At 39.1% G+C, this 17,855-nt stretch overlaps 1 protein-coding gene across 1 annotated transcript; it reads right to left on the reverse strand.

Annotated features, from left to right (window-relative positions):
- Nucleotides 1-888: 888 nt before the first annotated feature.
- LOC139159326 (vomeronasal type-2 receptor 26-like) lies at nt 889-17,631 on the reverse strand. Its single transcript, XM_070736648.1, has 6 exons — nt 17,474-17,631; nt 15,243-15,531; nt 9,867-10,118; nt 6,472-6,708; nt 5,859-5,985; nt 889-1,790 (listed from the first exon to the last, which is right to left on the reverse strand). Exons 1-6 carry the CDS (start codon nt 17,629-17,631, stop codon nt 889-891), a joined length of 1,965 nt encoding a protein of 654 aa, XP_070592749.1.
- Nucleotides 17,632-17,855: the final 224 nt, after the last annotated feature.

Raw genomic sequence — 17,855 nt, forward strand, 5'->3', positions numbered from 1 at the left:
GCAAGTGAGTGGGTGAGTGCTATGGAGTGAGGTTGGATGGGAATACTGTGCCAGCTGGGGGGAAATGGTAGGTGAAGCATGAGTGCATGCAGACTGAGGACAGATTGCTGTGGCACAATACGAGTGCATATGAGCTGGGGAAGGAGTGCTGCTTTGAGACACAAGTGCAACTGGGAAAATATTGGGATGCTGCATTCCAGGTGCACACTATTGAGTACAAGATCTATAGATCTTATATTTCATAGTGAAGCTTCTTGGAGGAAAATGCTGTGATATTAACTTGGAAGTTTCCCTACAATCTGCCCTATTGACTTTACTAATGGAAAACCAGCATAGAAGCTTGCTAATGGTTATCATGGCACGGTGGGATGTGTCAAGCATTGTAAGGGACAGCTACTTGCCTAGCAACCATATTGTAATCATGTCACCATGGGCTTACTGGAATTCCCATTACTGGTCCCTGGGAGAGATGGGCAAGCATGAGTACATGAAGCTTCATTCGCATGAGCAGAGGATGTTGGTTCTCACACACGAAATTCCACTCCCATTAGCAAAAGGGTCCTTGCACTTATGCAAGTGGAATTTTATGCACAAACCCAAGCACCCTCCACTCAAGCACCATGTGCTTGTGCAAATGGGGCTTTGTACATGTGTGTAAGCGCCATTTGCAGGAGTTCAGGTCACACAAATGAACACCACTTGCACAAATATATGATTGCTAATGGAGAACTACCTTTGGCTACCCATTATAATTCAGAACCCACATTGACAGACAAAGATTGTTTTGAATATCTTAAAAAAAAATACCACCAAGGCATATTATGTTATAATGCAAGTAAGCAATAAAATTGAGCTTTATTAAATATTTTTTTCTAAAATCAGAAGACCTCATTCTTTTTTCTGCATTAAATGCTCCTTGGTGTTCAATTCAGATCTTAGAATAATGATGTAGCATTTGGGGGCAAAGATGCAGACCAGTAAGCCCAGGCTAGATGTCAGGATGGAGAAGATCTGCACAGCCACCATGTATTTCCCTTTGGTGCTCAGGTAGGTGGGGACAAAGGAGATCCAAACACTGCAGAAGGACAGCATGCTGAAGGTGATCCACTTGGCTTCATTGAAAATCCCCGGCAGCTTTCGAGCTAGAAATGCCACCAAGAAACAGATGGCGGCCAAAAATCCCATATAGCCAAGAGCAGAATAAAACATTGTGACAGAGCCTTCATTGCACTGCATCAGGATTTGTTCTGGTTGGGAATGAAAGTCAGCATCTGGGAATGGGGGTGATATTCCTAGCCATATCATGCAGATTCCCACTTGAAAACCAGAACATGACAAAACAATGGAATTGGCTAGAGTTTTCCCTAGCCATTTTCTCATCCTGCTTCCTGGCTTTGTGGCCAGAAAAGCAACTATCACCATAATAGTCTTTGCCAGTAAGGAAGACACAGCAACTGAGAAACTGAAACTGAAGGTGACTTGCCGAAGAAGGCAAGTCATTTTCTTGGGATGACCAATAAACAGAAGGGAGGTCAAGAATGTAAGCAAGAGGGAGATCAGAAGAGTGTAGGTGAGGTCTCGGTTATTAGCTTTGACTATGGGAGTTTCTCGGTATTTAATGAAGATTCCCAGAATAAAAGTGGTGGTCAGAGACAAAGCAATGGCAAAGAAAGCCAAAATGAATCCCAACAATTCTGTATAGGATAAGAAGCTTATACTTTTTGGGACACACTGATCTCGCTTCTTATTGGAATACTGGTCATCTGGACACTTTTCACAATAGGCTGCATCTGAAAAAAAAAATAGCCTGTCCAGTTCTGCAGCTGTAAAATCATGAAAATTACAACTGAAACCAATTACAACTACTACACTATATAAAAGATGTTTTAAAAGTGAGAGAGAATATTGAGGGCAGTAGAGAAGTATTTTCCCTTTGCACTCAGTTGAGGCTTATGTTGGAAGGTGAGAGAAAAATTCATGAATGATAAATCAACAATGAGTTATAGTGATAAATTATATGGAGTGTGGAGCTGAATATGACCTGAAAAATGGAACTTTAGTTATATTTTGAATTCTATTTGAGGCAACAGACAGGTGGAAATCTGTATCTTTGCCTTTAATTAAAATAATAATAGTAATAGTAGCAATAACAATAACAACAACAACAACAACAACAACAACAATAACAAGCAGCTAGAGAAATTGGCAAAATATGAAGATCTAAAAATCGAGCTGCAACGACTCTGGCATAAGCCAGTGAAAGTGATCCCAGTGGTCCTTGACCAAAGGATCTCAGTGGACATTTGAAAACCATCAGAATTTACAAAATTTCCATCTGTCAATTGCAGAAAACCGCTTTACTGGGATCGGCACACATAATTCGCCGCTACATCACGCCCAACTGGTGATGAAATATGAAATCCAGCATAGTGATCTCGTTTGCTGTGTTGAATTGTTGACAATAACCATAACCACAACAATAAGTCATAGTAATACTAATAATAAGAGAGTTGGAAGGGGCCTTGGAGGTCTTCAAGTCCAACCTCCTGCTTAGGCTGGAAACCTTATACCACTTCAGTCAAATTATTATCCAACATCTTCTTTAAAACTTCTAGTGTTGGAGCATTCATAACTTCTGGAGGCAAGCTGTTCCACTGATAAATTGTTCTAACTGTCAGGAAATTTCTCCTTTGTTCTAAATTCCTTCTCTTCTTGTTTAGTTTCCACCCACTGAGTCTCTCTATATATATTGGAGAATATATATTCGCACATATACAATTCTCATGTTTCTTTACATGTTTGATAATGAAAAGGGCTCATACATCAAGTTCACTCACTTGTTGATTTTGTGAACTCAAATTTACTAACTCAAAATATTCATGTCTAATTTAAGCGGAGTAAAATTTATGTTTTCCCTCAATTACAGAATAGAATAGAATTTTATTGGTACAATACTTAATGATTGTCATAGGGGTCAAATAAGCAATGAAGAAACAATCAATATTAATAAAAATCTTAGGATACAAGCAACAAGTTACAGTCATACAGTCCAAAGTGGGAGGAAAAGGATGATAGGAATGATGAGAAAAACTAGTAGAATAGAAGTGCAGATTTAGTAAAAAGTCTGACAGTGTTGAGGGAATTATTTGTTTAGTAGAGTGATGGCGTTCGGGAAAAAACTGTTCCTGTGTCAAGTTGTCTTGGTGTGCAGTGCTCTGTAGCGATGTTTTGAGGGTAGGAGTTGAAACAGTTCATGTCCAGGATGCGAGGGGTCAGTAAATATTTCCCCCGCCCTTTTTTTTACTCATACAGTATACAGGTCCTCAATGGAAGGCAGGTTGGCAGCAATTGTTTTTTCTGCAGTTCAGTTATCTTTATGGGATGTGACTCTTAGCTCACCAAGTCTGGCCTGCAGCTGGAAATATTTCAGTATTTCTTCCCTGAAGAATTTGTAGATCCCAACATTAATTAGAAATAATCATTGCTTTGTTTTAAAGACTGAGAGACCGATAAGATTATCCAGTCTCCCAAAAGGTGTCTTCTTTCCTGAAACCAGGTAAGAAAGTAACCTGGTTTACTTGAGGAATTTCATCTCCCTTTCATTATGTATTTTAATAGCCATATCATCACACAAAATTGGGTGATAGTACCAAATCCTAAGGGGACATAGTGGTTCAGTGGCTAAGAGGCTAAGCTTGTCAATCAAAAGTTGGCAGTTCAGCGTTTGAATCCCTAGCACTGCATAATGAAGTGAACCCCTGTTACTGTCAGATTGGTCTAACACCTGGCAACTTCAACAAATGCTCTACCCTCCACATCGGCAAAAAGAATCCAAACCTCATATATAAACTGAATAAACAAAATCTCGCAGCCAACCCCCACTCAGTAAAAGACCTTGGAATATTAATATCAAATGACCTAAGTGCTAAAGCCCACTGCAACAATATCGCCAAAAAGGCTTCTAGAGTTGTTAACCTGATTCTACGTAGCTTCTGCTCCAGAAATCTCACACTACTCACCAGAGCCTACAAAACTTTTGCCAGACCCATCCTTGAATACAGTTCATCTGTCTGGAACCCATACCTCATCTTGGACATCAACACCCTAGAAAATGTCCAAAGATACTTCACCAGAAGAGCCCTTCACTCCACCACTCGAAACAGAATACCCTACGAAAGCAGACTATCAATCCTAGGCCTAGAAAGCTTAGAACTACGACGCCTAAAACACGATCTAAGTATTGCCCACAAAATCATATGCTGCAACGTCCTGCCTGTCAATGACTACTTCAGCTTCAACCGCAACAACACAAGAGCACGCAACAAATTCAAACTTAATATTAATCGCTCCAAGCTTGACTGTAAAAAATATGACTTTAGCAATCGAGTTGTCAAAGCGTGGAACTCATTACCAGACTTAGTAGTGTCAACCCCTAACCCTGAACATTTCTCCCTTAGACTATCCACGATTGACCTCTCCATGTTCCTAAGAGGTCAGTAAGGGGTGTACATAAGTTCACCAGTGTGCCTTTCATCCCTTGTCCAATTGTCTCTCCTTATCTCATATATCATATATCTTTTCTTCCTTTCATATATCTTCTCCTCTATTTTTATATCTTTTCTTTATATATAATACTTCATGTCTATTCTCTTCAATATGTATTGTGTGTTCTGTCGGGCTCTCTGATAGGAGCCTCCCGAAAATTCAAGGATACAAATTTCAGACACACAAACGTTTGAAAATTCAAAACAATGTTCTTTATCACAAAAGTCAAAATAAACTAAGCACTCTTTTTGTATTGCAAAGAGCACTCTTTCCAAAACAACCAGGTAGTCTGTACAATTTCCCTTAAGCAGTCATTAAGTACTTAGCCTGAAGCTGGGGAGAAACTTCACACCCCTTCTTCTTCCAACGAAGAGAGACACACACACACGCCGCTCTGCTTTGGTTTCAAAGGTGTGAAAAAGCAACAAAGTCCAGCACACAAGATTCCTGACGAAACTGCAACAGATATTCTTCCACAATGGCCAAACCCACATGCTGCTATTTATAGCAACAGCCCTAATTACTGGAGCCCCACCCAAACACAGGTGGCCTCCCTTATTTCCTGTAATATGTTCTTACTTGGTCTCTTCTACACATAATTCTGCGCTTGCATGCATCCAAAATGTCATTATCTGAAACTATAGAAGATAAAGAAGATTGACTGCCTTGGCTGTGTACCAAGCCCTCCTCTGCCGAGTCCCTCTCACCTTCTTCTTTGTCCGAGGAAACTAAACTCTGATCTGATTCTGTCGGCAATAACACAGGCCTGTGACATGTTGAATTTTCCCCTGCATCCACCTCCCCATTCCCTGGGGCAGGAGCTGGGCCAGAGCCAACCACAACAATTGTGTATTGGACAAAATAAATAAATAAATTAAATAAAATACAGTACTTGTCCCAGCTTCTGCCAATCCAGCAGTTCAAAAACATGTAAAAAAATGCAAGTAGAAAAATAAGGACCACTTTGGTGGGAACATAACAGCATAATATGCCGGCCACATTACCACAGACATGTCTTCAGACAGTACTGGCCTTTTGCCTTTGAAACAGAGATGAGACTCATCCTAGACTCAGGAACGACTAGCACATAAGTGTGAGGGGAACCTTTACCTTTTATCAAATCCTTCAAAAATATGTGGATTCTGTTGAGAAATTTGATTTTTATTGCTTTGTAGAATTATGAAATTTCTGTGCTCCAAATTAGATCTGTATCTGGCAGGAAAATAAACAACTTTAATAAAGGTTGCCCACAAAAATAACAGTGAATATATTGATTGCATCCTTGATTTCACTTTTTCCTCAGAGCTACCTACCTTCTTGCATAGAGAATGTTCCTTCCACACACAGAGAACAGTCATAGCAGCAAATCGGTGCTCCCTCTCTCATGAGCTTGGCATATCCTGGATAACAACTTTCTGAACATCTAGAAGAAGGCACCATCTAAATATAAAGATCATAGAGTAGAACAGAACAGAACAGAACAGAACAGAATAGAATAGAATTCTTTATTGGCTAAGTGTGATTGGACACACAAGGAATTTGTCTTTGGTGCATATGCTCTCAGTGTACACAAAAGAAAAGATAAGTCTGATGCTGTAAAGATATATACTCAATAGGAGCCAGCAATGAAGATAGCAAAGAATCTTCGGAGAAGGGCGGCATACAAATCTAACTAATCCTAATCCTAATTACAACCACAATCACAATCATAATAATAAAAAGACCCCAACACAATTTGTGGAAGAGTGGATTGTGATAAATACTGAAACACACTTAAAAACACATGTTAGCTAATGGATTAATGGGACTTGGGGCTCCTTTATTTGGAGGTTATATCAATTGTCCTCAGTGAGAATTATTTCTGAACTGAAAAGTTTTCATATGCAGAGGTAAACAGAAGACTTAAAACCAAGCAGCATCAGATACCTTGTTAAATAATGTTGGCCATTGGATAGTACTTTGATTGATGGAGACCTTGACTACTGAGGAGGGTTCTCTTTCTACACTCCCAATGTCCACCCCAGCAGTAGACTTGTTAGGAAAAACTGTCCAGTGGATGATATGAAAGTCAGCAGCAGGAACTCCATTTTCATCCAAATAAACTCCGTCTCTGGAAATATTCTGAAGCTGAAGTTTCATGAAGTTTCTCATGAACTGATGAAGCTGCAATGACAAAGAAAATCACATGTGCAGATTATACACTGAGTCCTTATTCAATGATTCTATGGATATAATTCTGGACTGGAAGTGCTCTGAGTAATTCAACTTCTTTGGCTCAGCACTTTGGCCTGCAAGAAGATGATTCCAGATTTTAAGCTTTTGTCGCTGCTTTTCTATGAAATACCAGATCTCTTTCAGAAATATTGTATCTTCTACTTTTTTGAAGGAATCATTATAATGACAACAGAGTTGGAAGGTGCCTTGGAGGTCTTGTCCAACCCCCTGCTTAGGCAGGAAACCCTGCCCTATTTCAGACAGATGGTTATCCAACATCTGCTTAAAAACTTCCAGTGTTGGAGCATTCACATCTTCTGGAGGCAAGCTGTTCTACTGATTAATTGTTCTAATTGTATAGCAGCCTCACTAATTACCACAGCCCCACCCAACCACATGTGGCCTCATTTTCTTTGATAATAATCTCTCAGTTGTTGTTGCCTATGCATTGCTCTCCGCATGCGTGGCTGTATCATTAACTCTTGTTCTGAATCCAAGGAGGAGCTAGATAATTGATCTTCTGAGCTGTCTGCCCCACTCTCCTCCCCCCTGTCACTCATGTCTTCTTGGTCAGAGGAGCCTTCATCAGCAGATTCCACCGGGGGCAAAACAGGCCTGCAGCATGTGGATGTCTCCCCCACATCCACAGTCCTTGGGGCAGGAGCAGGGCCAGAGCTAACCACAACACCTGGTATTGAGGTCAGGTTGATAGGTAGTTTTCTGGATCTGTTTTTCCCCCTTTTTTGAAGATGGGAACTACATCAGCTCTTTTCCAGTCCTCTGGCAGTTCCTAAGTGCTCTAGGATCTTTGAAAGATATAGTTCAGTGGTTCTGAGATCTCATCTGCCAGTTCTTTCAGAACCTTGTGGTGTAATCCATCTGGTCCTGGTGACTTGAATTCATCTAGGGTAGACAGGTGTTCCTTTACCATTTTCTTCCCTATTTTAACTTGTGTTCCTAATATGTAATTTGTGATGCCGTTTTTGTGTAAAGACAGATGCATCTTCCTCTCAGATTGTCTCCTGGGCTGTTTCTGTCTTCCTTGTTTTTGTCCTTCATTTTTCTCCCACACACCAACAGACCTGCTGGTTCCTTCTGAAAAGACTGTTCACTGGTGTTAATATGGGGACTCCCCACTTCAACCAATGCTACTCCAATATACAAGCTTGCAGGTCAAGTAAAGGAAATTTCCTTTTTATGTGCATCTGGCTTGAGACTTAGAACTGTGAGTTGAGAAGTCTAGAAGATGCCTGGTCAGTGATTTCTGAAGGGCCTATTAACATTCCATTGGAAGATACTGTGTGTTAGATTCTCTTGCTGTCTAAACCCAGAAAATCATATAGGGAAGTCACTGTCCATCAGATGTGAGATAGTTTGCTCACACAACTAAGGGAGATAATAGAATCAGGGTAAACCCAATCTTCTGTTAATTTACTACCAGAACCTCATTTGAGACAGGGCAATTTGAGATATTTGAAGGCTTTAGAACAGTGGTGGCAAACCTATGGCATGGGTGCCACAGGTGGCATGTGGAGCCATATCTGCTGGCACACAAGCCATTGCCCTAGCTCAGCTCCAACATGCATGTGCATGCTGGCCAGTTGACTTTTGGATCACACAGAGGCTATGGGAAGGCGTTTTCGGCTTTCAGAGGTCCTCCAGGGGAATGGGGAGGGCATTTTTGCCCTCTTTAGGCTCCAGGGAAGCCTCTAGAGCCTGGGAAGGATGAAAAATGGGTCTACTGGGCCCACCAGAAGTTGGGAAATGGGTCATTTTTAGCCACCAGAGGGCCTCCAGGAGAGGGGGAGGTTGTTTTCACCCTCCCCAGGCACTGAAGTATGGGTATGGGCACTTGGACATGTGTGATAGGGCACGCACATGCACTTTTGGCACCCATAGGAAAAAAAGGTTCACCATTACTGGCTTAGAACATATTTGAAGGCTTGTACATTGGGCGCTATCTATTAAAATGAAATTCACTGGTGAAAAAAGTAAGGTTCTACATTTAGGCAAGAAAAACAAAATAGACAGGCACAGTATATGTGGTATATATGTTGTGAGCTGCCCCGAGTCTGCGGAGAGGGGCGGCATACAAATCTAAATAAATAAATAAATAAATAAATAAATAAATAAATAAATAAATAAACAAACAAACAAACAAACAAACAAACAAACAAACAAACAAATAAATAAATAAATAAATAAAATATTGTACCTGTGTCAGTATATTGTCCCCAACAATCTGGGTCCTCATTTAACCCACCTCGAAAGGCTGGAATTGCAGGTAGCTGACAATCAGCAGAATTAGCCTGCAGTACTAAACACTGCACCACCAGGGATCATTGAAGACAAAGGATTCATAGCAACATTGTCTCTTTCAAAAACTAACTATTGAAGCATCAGTAGTAATAGAAGACATGTGTGGAAGAGCTTTTTATTACCTTCAGAGATTCTGGGAGCAGACATTGATTTATACATTTTTTTCTGTGGTGGCATGTTTCAAGCAGGAAAAAACCCCCACTTTTAATCCAAATCCCCGCTATTAATCCAAATACAATTTTAGGATTAACTTCTTGGTTTAACAACTAAACAAGACCAGCATGTGCTATCATTGGAGGATGGATGAAGCATCCCAATGTTTATTTAATTGGTAAATGATGAAATTGCCTTGACAATTTGGAGGTATCCCTTTTAGAATAGCATCCCATCATGAGCCGTGGTGGCGCAGTGGTTAGAATGCAGTACTGCAAGCTATTTCTGCTGACTGTCAACAGTTTAGCAGTTCAGTTCTCTCTGGCTCAAGATTAACTCAGCCTTCCAACCTTCCAAAGTCAGTAAAATGAGAACCAGATTGTTGGGGGAACATGCTGACTGTATAAACCGCTTGTAAAACATTGTGGTATATAAGTCTAAGTGCTATTGCTATTCCAAATCAGCTCAAGTAGTTTAAATGTGGAAGATTTCTCTCCATCATCTCTTTCTCGACAGTCTCAAATACTACAAATTGGACAAATGGTATTTGGGATCTTTCACCCCTCTCTATTTCTAATTTAATATTGGGGAAGTGAAAAGGGAGCATCAGTAGAACCTTGAAGTACAAGTCTTACTTGCCATGGCTGTACAACCTGGGGTGACTGATGGTTTCCAATGTGCATTTTCCTTTTATTCAGTTGGGAGAAAGACACAGCATTGAGGACCGAGGAGACAGCTTGGATTGCTTTGGAAATAGCGGAGGCATCCTCAGACTGCATTCTTGCAACCACATCATGAAGTGGGAATTCCAAGTTCTCTTTTTCTTTGCATTTTTCCCAAACTTTCTTAGATTTCACAGCCTTTCTGGGGGAACACTGGAATGCTTCCTTCCCAAATTGAAAGACAGAAGAAGAATATGAATTAAAGTCATGATATTGTTTCCTTGCCTTTGTCTGGGTGCGGAAGGAAAACAAAGCATGTTTATGTTGGAGATCCACCCCATAGTAAAACATTGTTATACTTAAATCTGTCAAGGTTGTTGCAATCCACACTTTCTCCCCAACGAATTTGTTCTTCCTTCCAGAAGTTTGTATTAATCCTGATAGCATTGCTGTGGCCAGAAAATCAAGTTGCCAAACTATAATTTTTATTTGACTGTTAATAAGGAAAAAAAGCTTTTGCCTTTTTCTTTTCATAATCATTTTTCCAAAACTTATATCCATATTTGCTGCCGGGATAGTTTCTGAAAGGACAATGCAAACTCCATTTTTTATAGCTAGCGTTGCCAAGCTTCTTTTAAAGTTTTCTCCTCTTTCATTGTCCTGAGAAAGGAGGCCAATCCATGTCCATCGGAAATGCAGGAGCAGCTTGACAATCGCTGAGTTAGGAGCTTCTTGTTTTGGGGTTATGCGGTAGAAAAAAGGGAAATGATTTTTCTCAGGAATATGACTGATAGCACCATAGTTGATCTAAGATGAAATACAAGATATTGGTAGTCTGTGTCACCTTTATAATAAAAATCAGATGTCTAAATATAAGAGCTTTTCCCACTGCTGAGAGATGTTTACAGAAAACAAGACCTACATGAAACTTATTAATTCAATTGCTGTTCTCATTTCTTGTCCTGTTCTCTCCCTTTGATGATATATCTGCTAAATTCTCAGTGATCCTCATGGATGAACCTCATGCAAGTACATCCTTCTGGTGAAACCCTAATCATGCAGCTAATTCTGGGAGATGGAGTGGATGCAATGGGACAATTCTGCTGCCAACAACTAAGGCTCACAATTGCCCTAACACTCTATGGGTCACCCACATAGTACAGTAGATAGTCATCAAGTGATCTTAATAGATAAAAACATATTGATACTTTGAAACAACTTGATTTACTCACTTGATTTACCACACAATTACAAAGAAGACAGAGAGAGAGAGAGAGAGAGAGAGAGAGAGAGAGAGAGAGAGAGAGAGAGAAAGAGAGGCAGAGAAAGAGGCACAGAGAGATAGAGACATGAGTTTCAGGAACAGTTCAGCACCTTTATTGTCTATTAGCTCTCTTAATGATCTAACCCAAATAGAGTTCACTGAAGACCGAGTTGAAAAAGCATTATGTGACCTTAAACCTTTCCTATCAGTCGAACCAGATGGTCTATGTTCATATTTCCTAAGAAATATCTCTTCTGCTATAGCAGAACCACTGAGCCTAATCTTTGAAAAATCTTTCAGAACCAGCACACTTCCTAAACTATGGTCAAAAGCTATGGTCATCCCCATCTTCAAAAAAGGAGAGCCCTCTCTTGTTGACAACTACAGACCAATATTACTATGCTGCGTCCCATGTAACGTTATGGAATCAATTATAAACCAATCAATTACTCTCCACCTAGAAACTAATAATCTTCTTTCTAACAAACAATTTGGATTAAAAAAAAACTATCCTGCAACCTACAGCTCCTCCACTGCAAAAACATATGGACAACTCATCTTGACCAAGGAAAATCTATAGAAGCAATTTATATTGACTTCTGCAAAGCTTTTGATTCAGTGGTCCACAACAAACTACCTCTAAAACTCAAATCCTATGGCATCTCTGGATCCCTCCACAGCTGGATTACTGTATTCCTATCAAACAGGCAACAAGTGGTCAAAATAGGAAGTTCCATATCTACACCCGTCCCTGTTAAAAGCGGTTTCCCCCAAGGTAGCCTACTGGGACCTATGCTCTTCTTTCTCTACATCAATGACCTTTGCGATCTCATCACAAGCAACTGTGTTCTTTTTGCAGATGATGTAAAACTCTTCAACACCACTGAAAACACAACTACTCTGCAAAAAGACCTAGATTCAGTTTCTGACTGGTCCAACACATGGCAACTCCAAATCTCAACAAGCAAATGCTCTGTCCTACACATCGGCAAAAAGAATCAGAACTTCAGATACAAACTGAATAAACAAATTATCACAGACAATCCCCACTCGGTCAAGGACCTTGGAATACTAATAACTAAAGATCTAAGTGCCAAAGCCCACTGCAACAACATCGCCAAAAAGGCCTCAAGAGTTGTTAATCTCATCCTACGTAGCTTCTGCTCTGGAAATCTCACACTACTTACCAGAGCTTACAAAACTTTTGCCAGACCCATCCTACAATACAGCTCATGTGTTTGGAACTCATACCACATTTCTAACATTAACACCCTCAAAACTGTCCAAAGATACTTCACCAGAAGAGCCCTTCACTCCTCTACCCGAAACAGAATTCCCTACGAAACTAGACTTACAATCCTGGGTCTTGAAAGCTTAGAACTACGACGTCTTAAACATGATCTAAGTATTGCCCACAAGATCATAGGCTGCAATGTCCTGCCTATCAAAGACTACTTCAGCTTCAACCGCAACAACGCAAGAGCACACAACAGATTCAAGCTTAATATTAACTGCTCCAAACTTGACTGTAAAAAATATGACTTTAGTAATTGAGTTGTTGAAATGTGGAACTCATTATCAGACTCCATAGTATCATCCCATAACCCCCAACATTTTACCCTTAGACTATCCACGGTTGACCTCTCCAGATTCCTAAGAGGTCAGTAAGGGGCGTACGTAAGTGCACTAGAATGCTTTCTGTCCCCTGTCCTATAGTCTCTCCTATATCTCGTATTTCTTCTCTACTATATCCTTTGCAATTTGATTCTCAGATTGATAATTTGTTTTTTAAAAATAAGAAATTTCCTGACTATGAGAGTGATTCAGTGCTGTACTAACCTACTTTCTTGAGCTCTGTCACTGGAAATTTTCAGGGGGAAATTGGACAGAAGTATTCTGTTTTGTACAATTACTAAAGTCTTTTCAACAAACACACATTCTTGCAACAGGGCACATTTAACCTGTTTTTTTCTTAAAGCATTTGTGTGCCTTAAGGTTTCTTCATCCTTTCAACAATTTTAATGAACATTCTACTAATAGACTCAAGTTTGTCTACTTGCTATTTGAAGAAAGTAGATAGTGATAGAAGAGGAACAGTCCCAAAGCCAGCATAACATTAAACACCCCCAAATAAAGCTTTGAGGTTAGAAGTTCCTCAAAGTTCCAATGTTGGCAAATCTGGGGAAACCCAAATCTGAAAGTTTCCAAGTTTTCTCCACCCAAACGAAAGATACCTCCCAGTTAATTCATTGCCGTTGCAGGGCACTGCGGCTTTGACTTTCTGGAAAGAATGTTATTTTAACTACTACATATCACCTACTCCATATAACCACCCCCCTCACATTTTCCCCCAGTAGAAAATGTGGCAGGCCTGAATAGAGACCAATCTCTCTATGCTGCTTCACATGCAAAGTCATGGAATCAATCATAAATCAATCAATTACCTTCCACCTAGAAACTAACAACCTACTTTCTAACGAACAATTTGGTTTCAGAAAAAAATTATTTTGTAACCTGTAACTCCTTCACTGAAAAAAACATATGGACTATAAATCTCGATCAGGGCAAATCAATAGATGCAATTTACATTGACTTCTGTAAAGCCTTCAACTCAATGGTTCATGAAAAACTATTTCTAAAACTCAAATCTTATGGCATCTCAGGATCCCTCCATGACTGGATAACTGCGTTCCTATCAAACAGATAACAATTTGTCAAAATAGGGTGTGCCGTATCTAATCCTGTTCCAGTTAACAGTGGTATACCCCAAGGCAGATTACTTGGACCAACACTCTTCGTACTCTATATAAATGACCTTTGCGATCACATTTAAAGCAACTTTGTTCTCTTCACCAGCGATGTAAAACTTTTCAACACCACTGATAACACAACTACTCTCCCAAAAGGGTGGAACCTTGTGTCTGAATGGTCAAACATCTGGCAACTTCAAATCTAAACCCAAAAACGCTGTGTCCTACATATTGGCAAAAAAAAAAATCAAACCGCCAAATACAAGCTGAACAAACAAGACCTTACAGACAACTGTCACTCTGTAAGAGACCTTGGAATACACATATCAAATGCCTAAGTGCCAACACCCACTGCAGCAACATCACCAAAAAGGCCTCAAGATTTGTTAACCTAATCCTATGTAGCTTCTGCTCTGGTAATCTCACATTACTAAACAGAGTTTACAAAACTTTTGCCAGACAAATCCTTGAATACAGCTCAACTGCCTGGAACCCATATAGACATTCAAGAAAATGTTCAGAGATACTTTACTAGAAGAGCCCTCCACTCGTCCACTCGCAACACAATACTTTACACAACTAGACTTATAATCCTAGGTTTAGAAAGCTTAGAACTATGTCGCCTTAAAACGACCTAAGCATAGCCCATAAAATCATCTACTACAACATCCTTCCTGTCAATGATTACTTCAGCTTCAACCACAACAATACACAAGCACACAACTGATACAAACTTAAAGCAAACTGCTCCAAACTCGACTGCAGGAAATAAGACTTTAGTAACCGAGTAGTTATTGCATGGAACTCACTACCCGACTCTGTAGTATCATCACCTAATCCCAAAATCTTTACTCTGTTGACCTCTCCTGATTCCTAAAAGGTCAGTCCACTGTTGACCTCTCCTGATTCCTAAGAGGTCAGTAAGGGGCATGCATAAGTGCACCAGCATGCCTTCCATCCCCTGTCTTAATGTTTCTCTCTTAGTAGTATCATGTATATAAACATTGTTATATTTTTGTATGCTACCAATACCTACTTGACTAGATAACAAACAAACAAACAAATAAATAAATGGTAAAAGATGGCCTCCAGGCCTGACTCCATATTGTAGAATGGAGTAAAAAAAAAAACTTTGTCTTTTAATATATATTCTGCCTTTAAAGTTATTTGTGTGCTTTGTGAGTACTGTTTTCTGAGCTAATTTAGAAGTAAGGAGCCATGGTGTCACAATAGTTAGAATGCAGTAATGGAGAGTGCTTCTGCTGTCTGCCAGCTTACTGTGAAGTGGTATATAATTCTATTGTTATTGCTATTATGTCCCTATTACATTAGTACCTGTGGAATTTTGTAGATGCTCAAGACAGTAGAAAGATGATCAAACCGTTCAGAATCCATCACTTCAAGAACAGCCAACAGATTCTTTTGTTTTCCACACCTGTAGTTTGGGACATTCTCCTGCCCTGTAGACAGCAAGTCCAGCATGGCTTCATATAGTATTCTTGCATTAAAAAAGTTCTCATAGACATTGTAACCTAGGGTAATGTTGGGTAAGAGCTTTCGGTTCTGGTTGATCTCATGAACAGTAAAAAGAAAGGGCAGGATGTGGTAGAAGCTGGTCAACTCACTGCAACATAACAGATATTCAGAGTTCATCGTCTTCAAATTGGATTTCATTTATCCATTCATAAAATCATGCCAATTTTATATATAACATTGTGTTATATGAATTCTTCCCATTATACCATCCAGGAGGTGACTAATATTGGAGTCAAATGATGAATTAGCTCTTGAGCAATATAGCATATTACTGGCATATGGCATATTATTCATCTGGAGATGGTCCACTTCTCAACAAGCCAACCAAGATTATATTTATATCTATATAATGCAATGTCACAATTTGTCACTCAGATTAAAAAATGGAAACCCCCAAATCATTTTTTCTTGTCTTTTGCATGTGATAGACATCTTTGCAGATTTCTATTACAAGAAATCAAATAGGGGTTTCTTTCCAAAACAAACACCAAAGCATTATAGTGAACTTGGTATATCAGAATGACAGAGATCCTACCAAAACCACCGGAGCTGATCGTAGATACAGTTTTCTCCATATTATGACTTGAGGGAGCAGGGGAAAATTAGGAAAATAATCCATACATATTCACTAATTCAGTTGGGAAAAGTAGTAAAAAAAACCTGGAAAAGTTTCTTAGTACTATAATTGCTGTATGTCTATTTAAATATTTTTTTTGCAAAACCATTGTTTATTTTATTTACTTACTTATTTATATCTTACAGGGCCACCTATGACCTCAGGAGTCTCACAGTAATCCATAATAGTTAAAAGAAAATACCCTTCTCCTCAAAGGCCAGTCCAGACATCCTCACAGTTCAACCTCCCATCCCAGTACTTGGGGAAAGAGCCAGATCTTTACAGTCCTCCAGAATTCTAAAAGGAAGTGTTGCCAAGACTATAGCTAGATGGCAACATTGTGTTATATGAATTCTTCCCATTATACCATCGAGAAGGTGACTAATATTGGAGTCAAATGCTGAATTAGCTCTTGAGCAATATAGCATATTACTGGCATATGGCATATTATTCATCTGGAGATGGTCCACTTCTCAACAAGCCAACCATGATTATTATTATATTATATTATATTATATTATATTATATTATATTATATTATATTACATTACATTACATTACATTACATTACATTACATACTATACTATACTATACTATACTATACTATACTATACTATACTATACTATATTACATTACATTATATTATATTATATTATATTTACATTATTACTACAGATATTGATGGCTGGGGAATTATTACACTATATTGAAAATCTTTAATATGATCCTCTGTAGCCAAACCAGTAACTTATTATATCTCTATTTTGCTTGAATTTGGTTTTCAAAAGGTATTCCTTTTTTTATATACAAAAAGTGAAATGGAACTCATAAAAGCTTGGATAAAGTGAATGGTTTTCAAAAGGTATTCCTTTTTTTATATACAAAAAGTGAAATGGAACTCATAAAAGCTTGGATAAAGTGAAATGGAACTCATAAAAGCTTGGATAACCAACAAGAAATTGGTTGGAATGAAAGATTGGAAAGGGATGAAAGAAAGACGGCGCAGAGATACAAAAGATGAGGTCTACTTCTACTCAAAAATATTGAATCACTTGAATCACTGAAATATGTCACTATATATCTCTGATTTACAAATATAAATAAATATTCACTGACTCTCAACAGTAATAATTTTGCGAACAGGGTGACCTCCGCCCCCCCTAGGCAAAAGTCATTCTGGGAGTGTTTTGCCAGGATTTCCCTAGTATTGAGACTGAGGGACTTAAAAGAAACTTGGTATGCAAAGCCATCACGTGCTGCAGGAACCTTTTCTTAAAGCAGATTGAAAGAAGCAATAATGACCTGCCTTTCTCAAGGTGAGGAACTGAGGAATGAAAAATATTTCTGGAAAAAAAAATACATTAGATTAAAACATGCAAAATCACCAGAATCCTGTACATGGAGAAAATTACGTTTTCAATCGGTGGGTTGGTGGCTTGGAGAAAACATATGGGTAGAGTTGAGAAATCATTCCTGATGTTATTCCACTAATCAGGTAGTATCCTGGCTTGTAGTAATTAAACTCCTTCTTTTCTTCTATTATCACTTGCAATGAGCATTTTGCCAGCATCGTGGCACAGGGAAATTTGGATAGAAGTTGAAGCAGAAAAAACTCTATTTGCAGCAGCAGCATTTGACATGTGTTGACAGAGTCTTCCTATTGTTCTGTCTTTGACACAGAGTTGAATCTCAGAGCTCACAAAAGAGCACAACTGCAGTGAAATTGGTCCAGCTTCAGCCCAAATCAAGCTAGATGAACCTTCAATTTCAGACTGGCACAGTCCCTGCTTTCAG

Source organism: Erythrolamprus reginae, chromosome 2 (assembly GCF_031021105.1).
Source record: "Erythrolamprus reginae isolate rEryReg1 chromosome 2, rEryReg1.hap1, whole genome shotgun sequence".
In the NCBI taxonomy this organism is placed as follows: domain Eukaryota; kingdom Metazoa; phylum Chordata; class Lepidosauria; order Squamata; family Dipsadidae; genus Erythrolamprus; species Erythrolamprus reginae.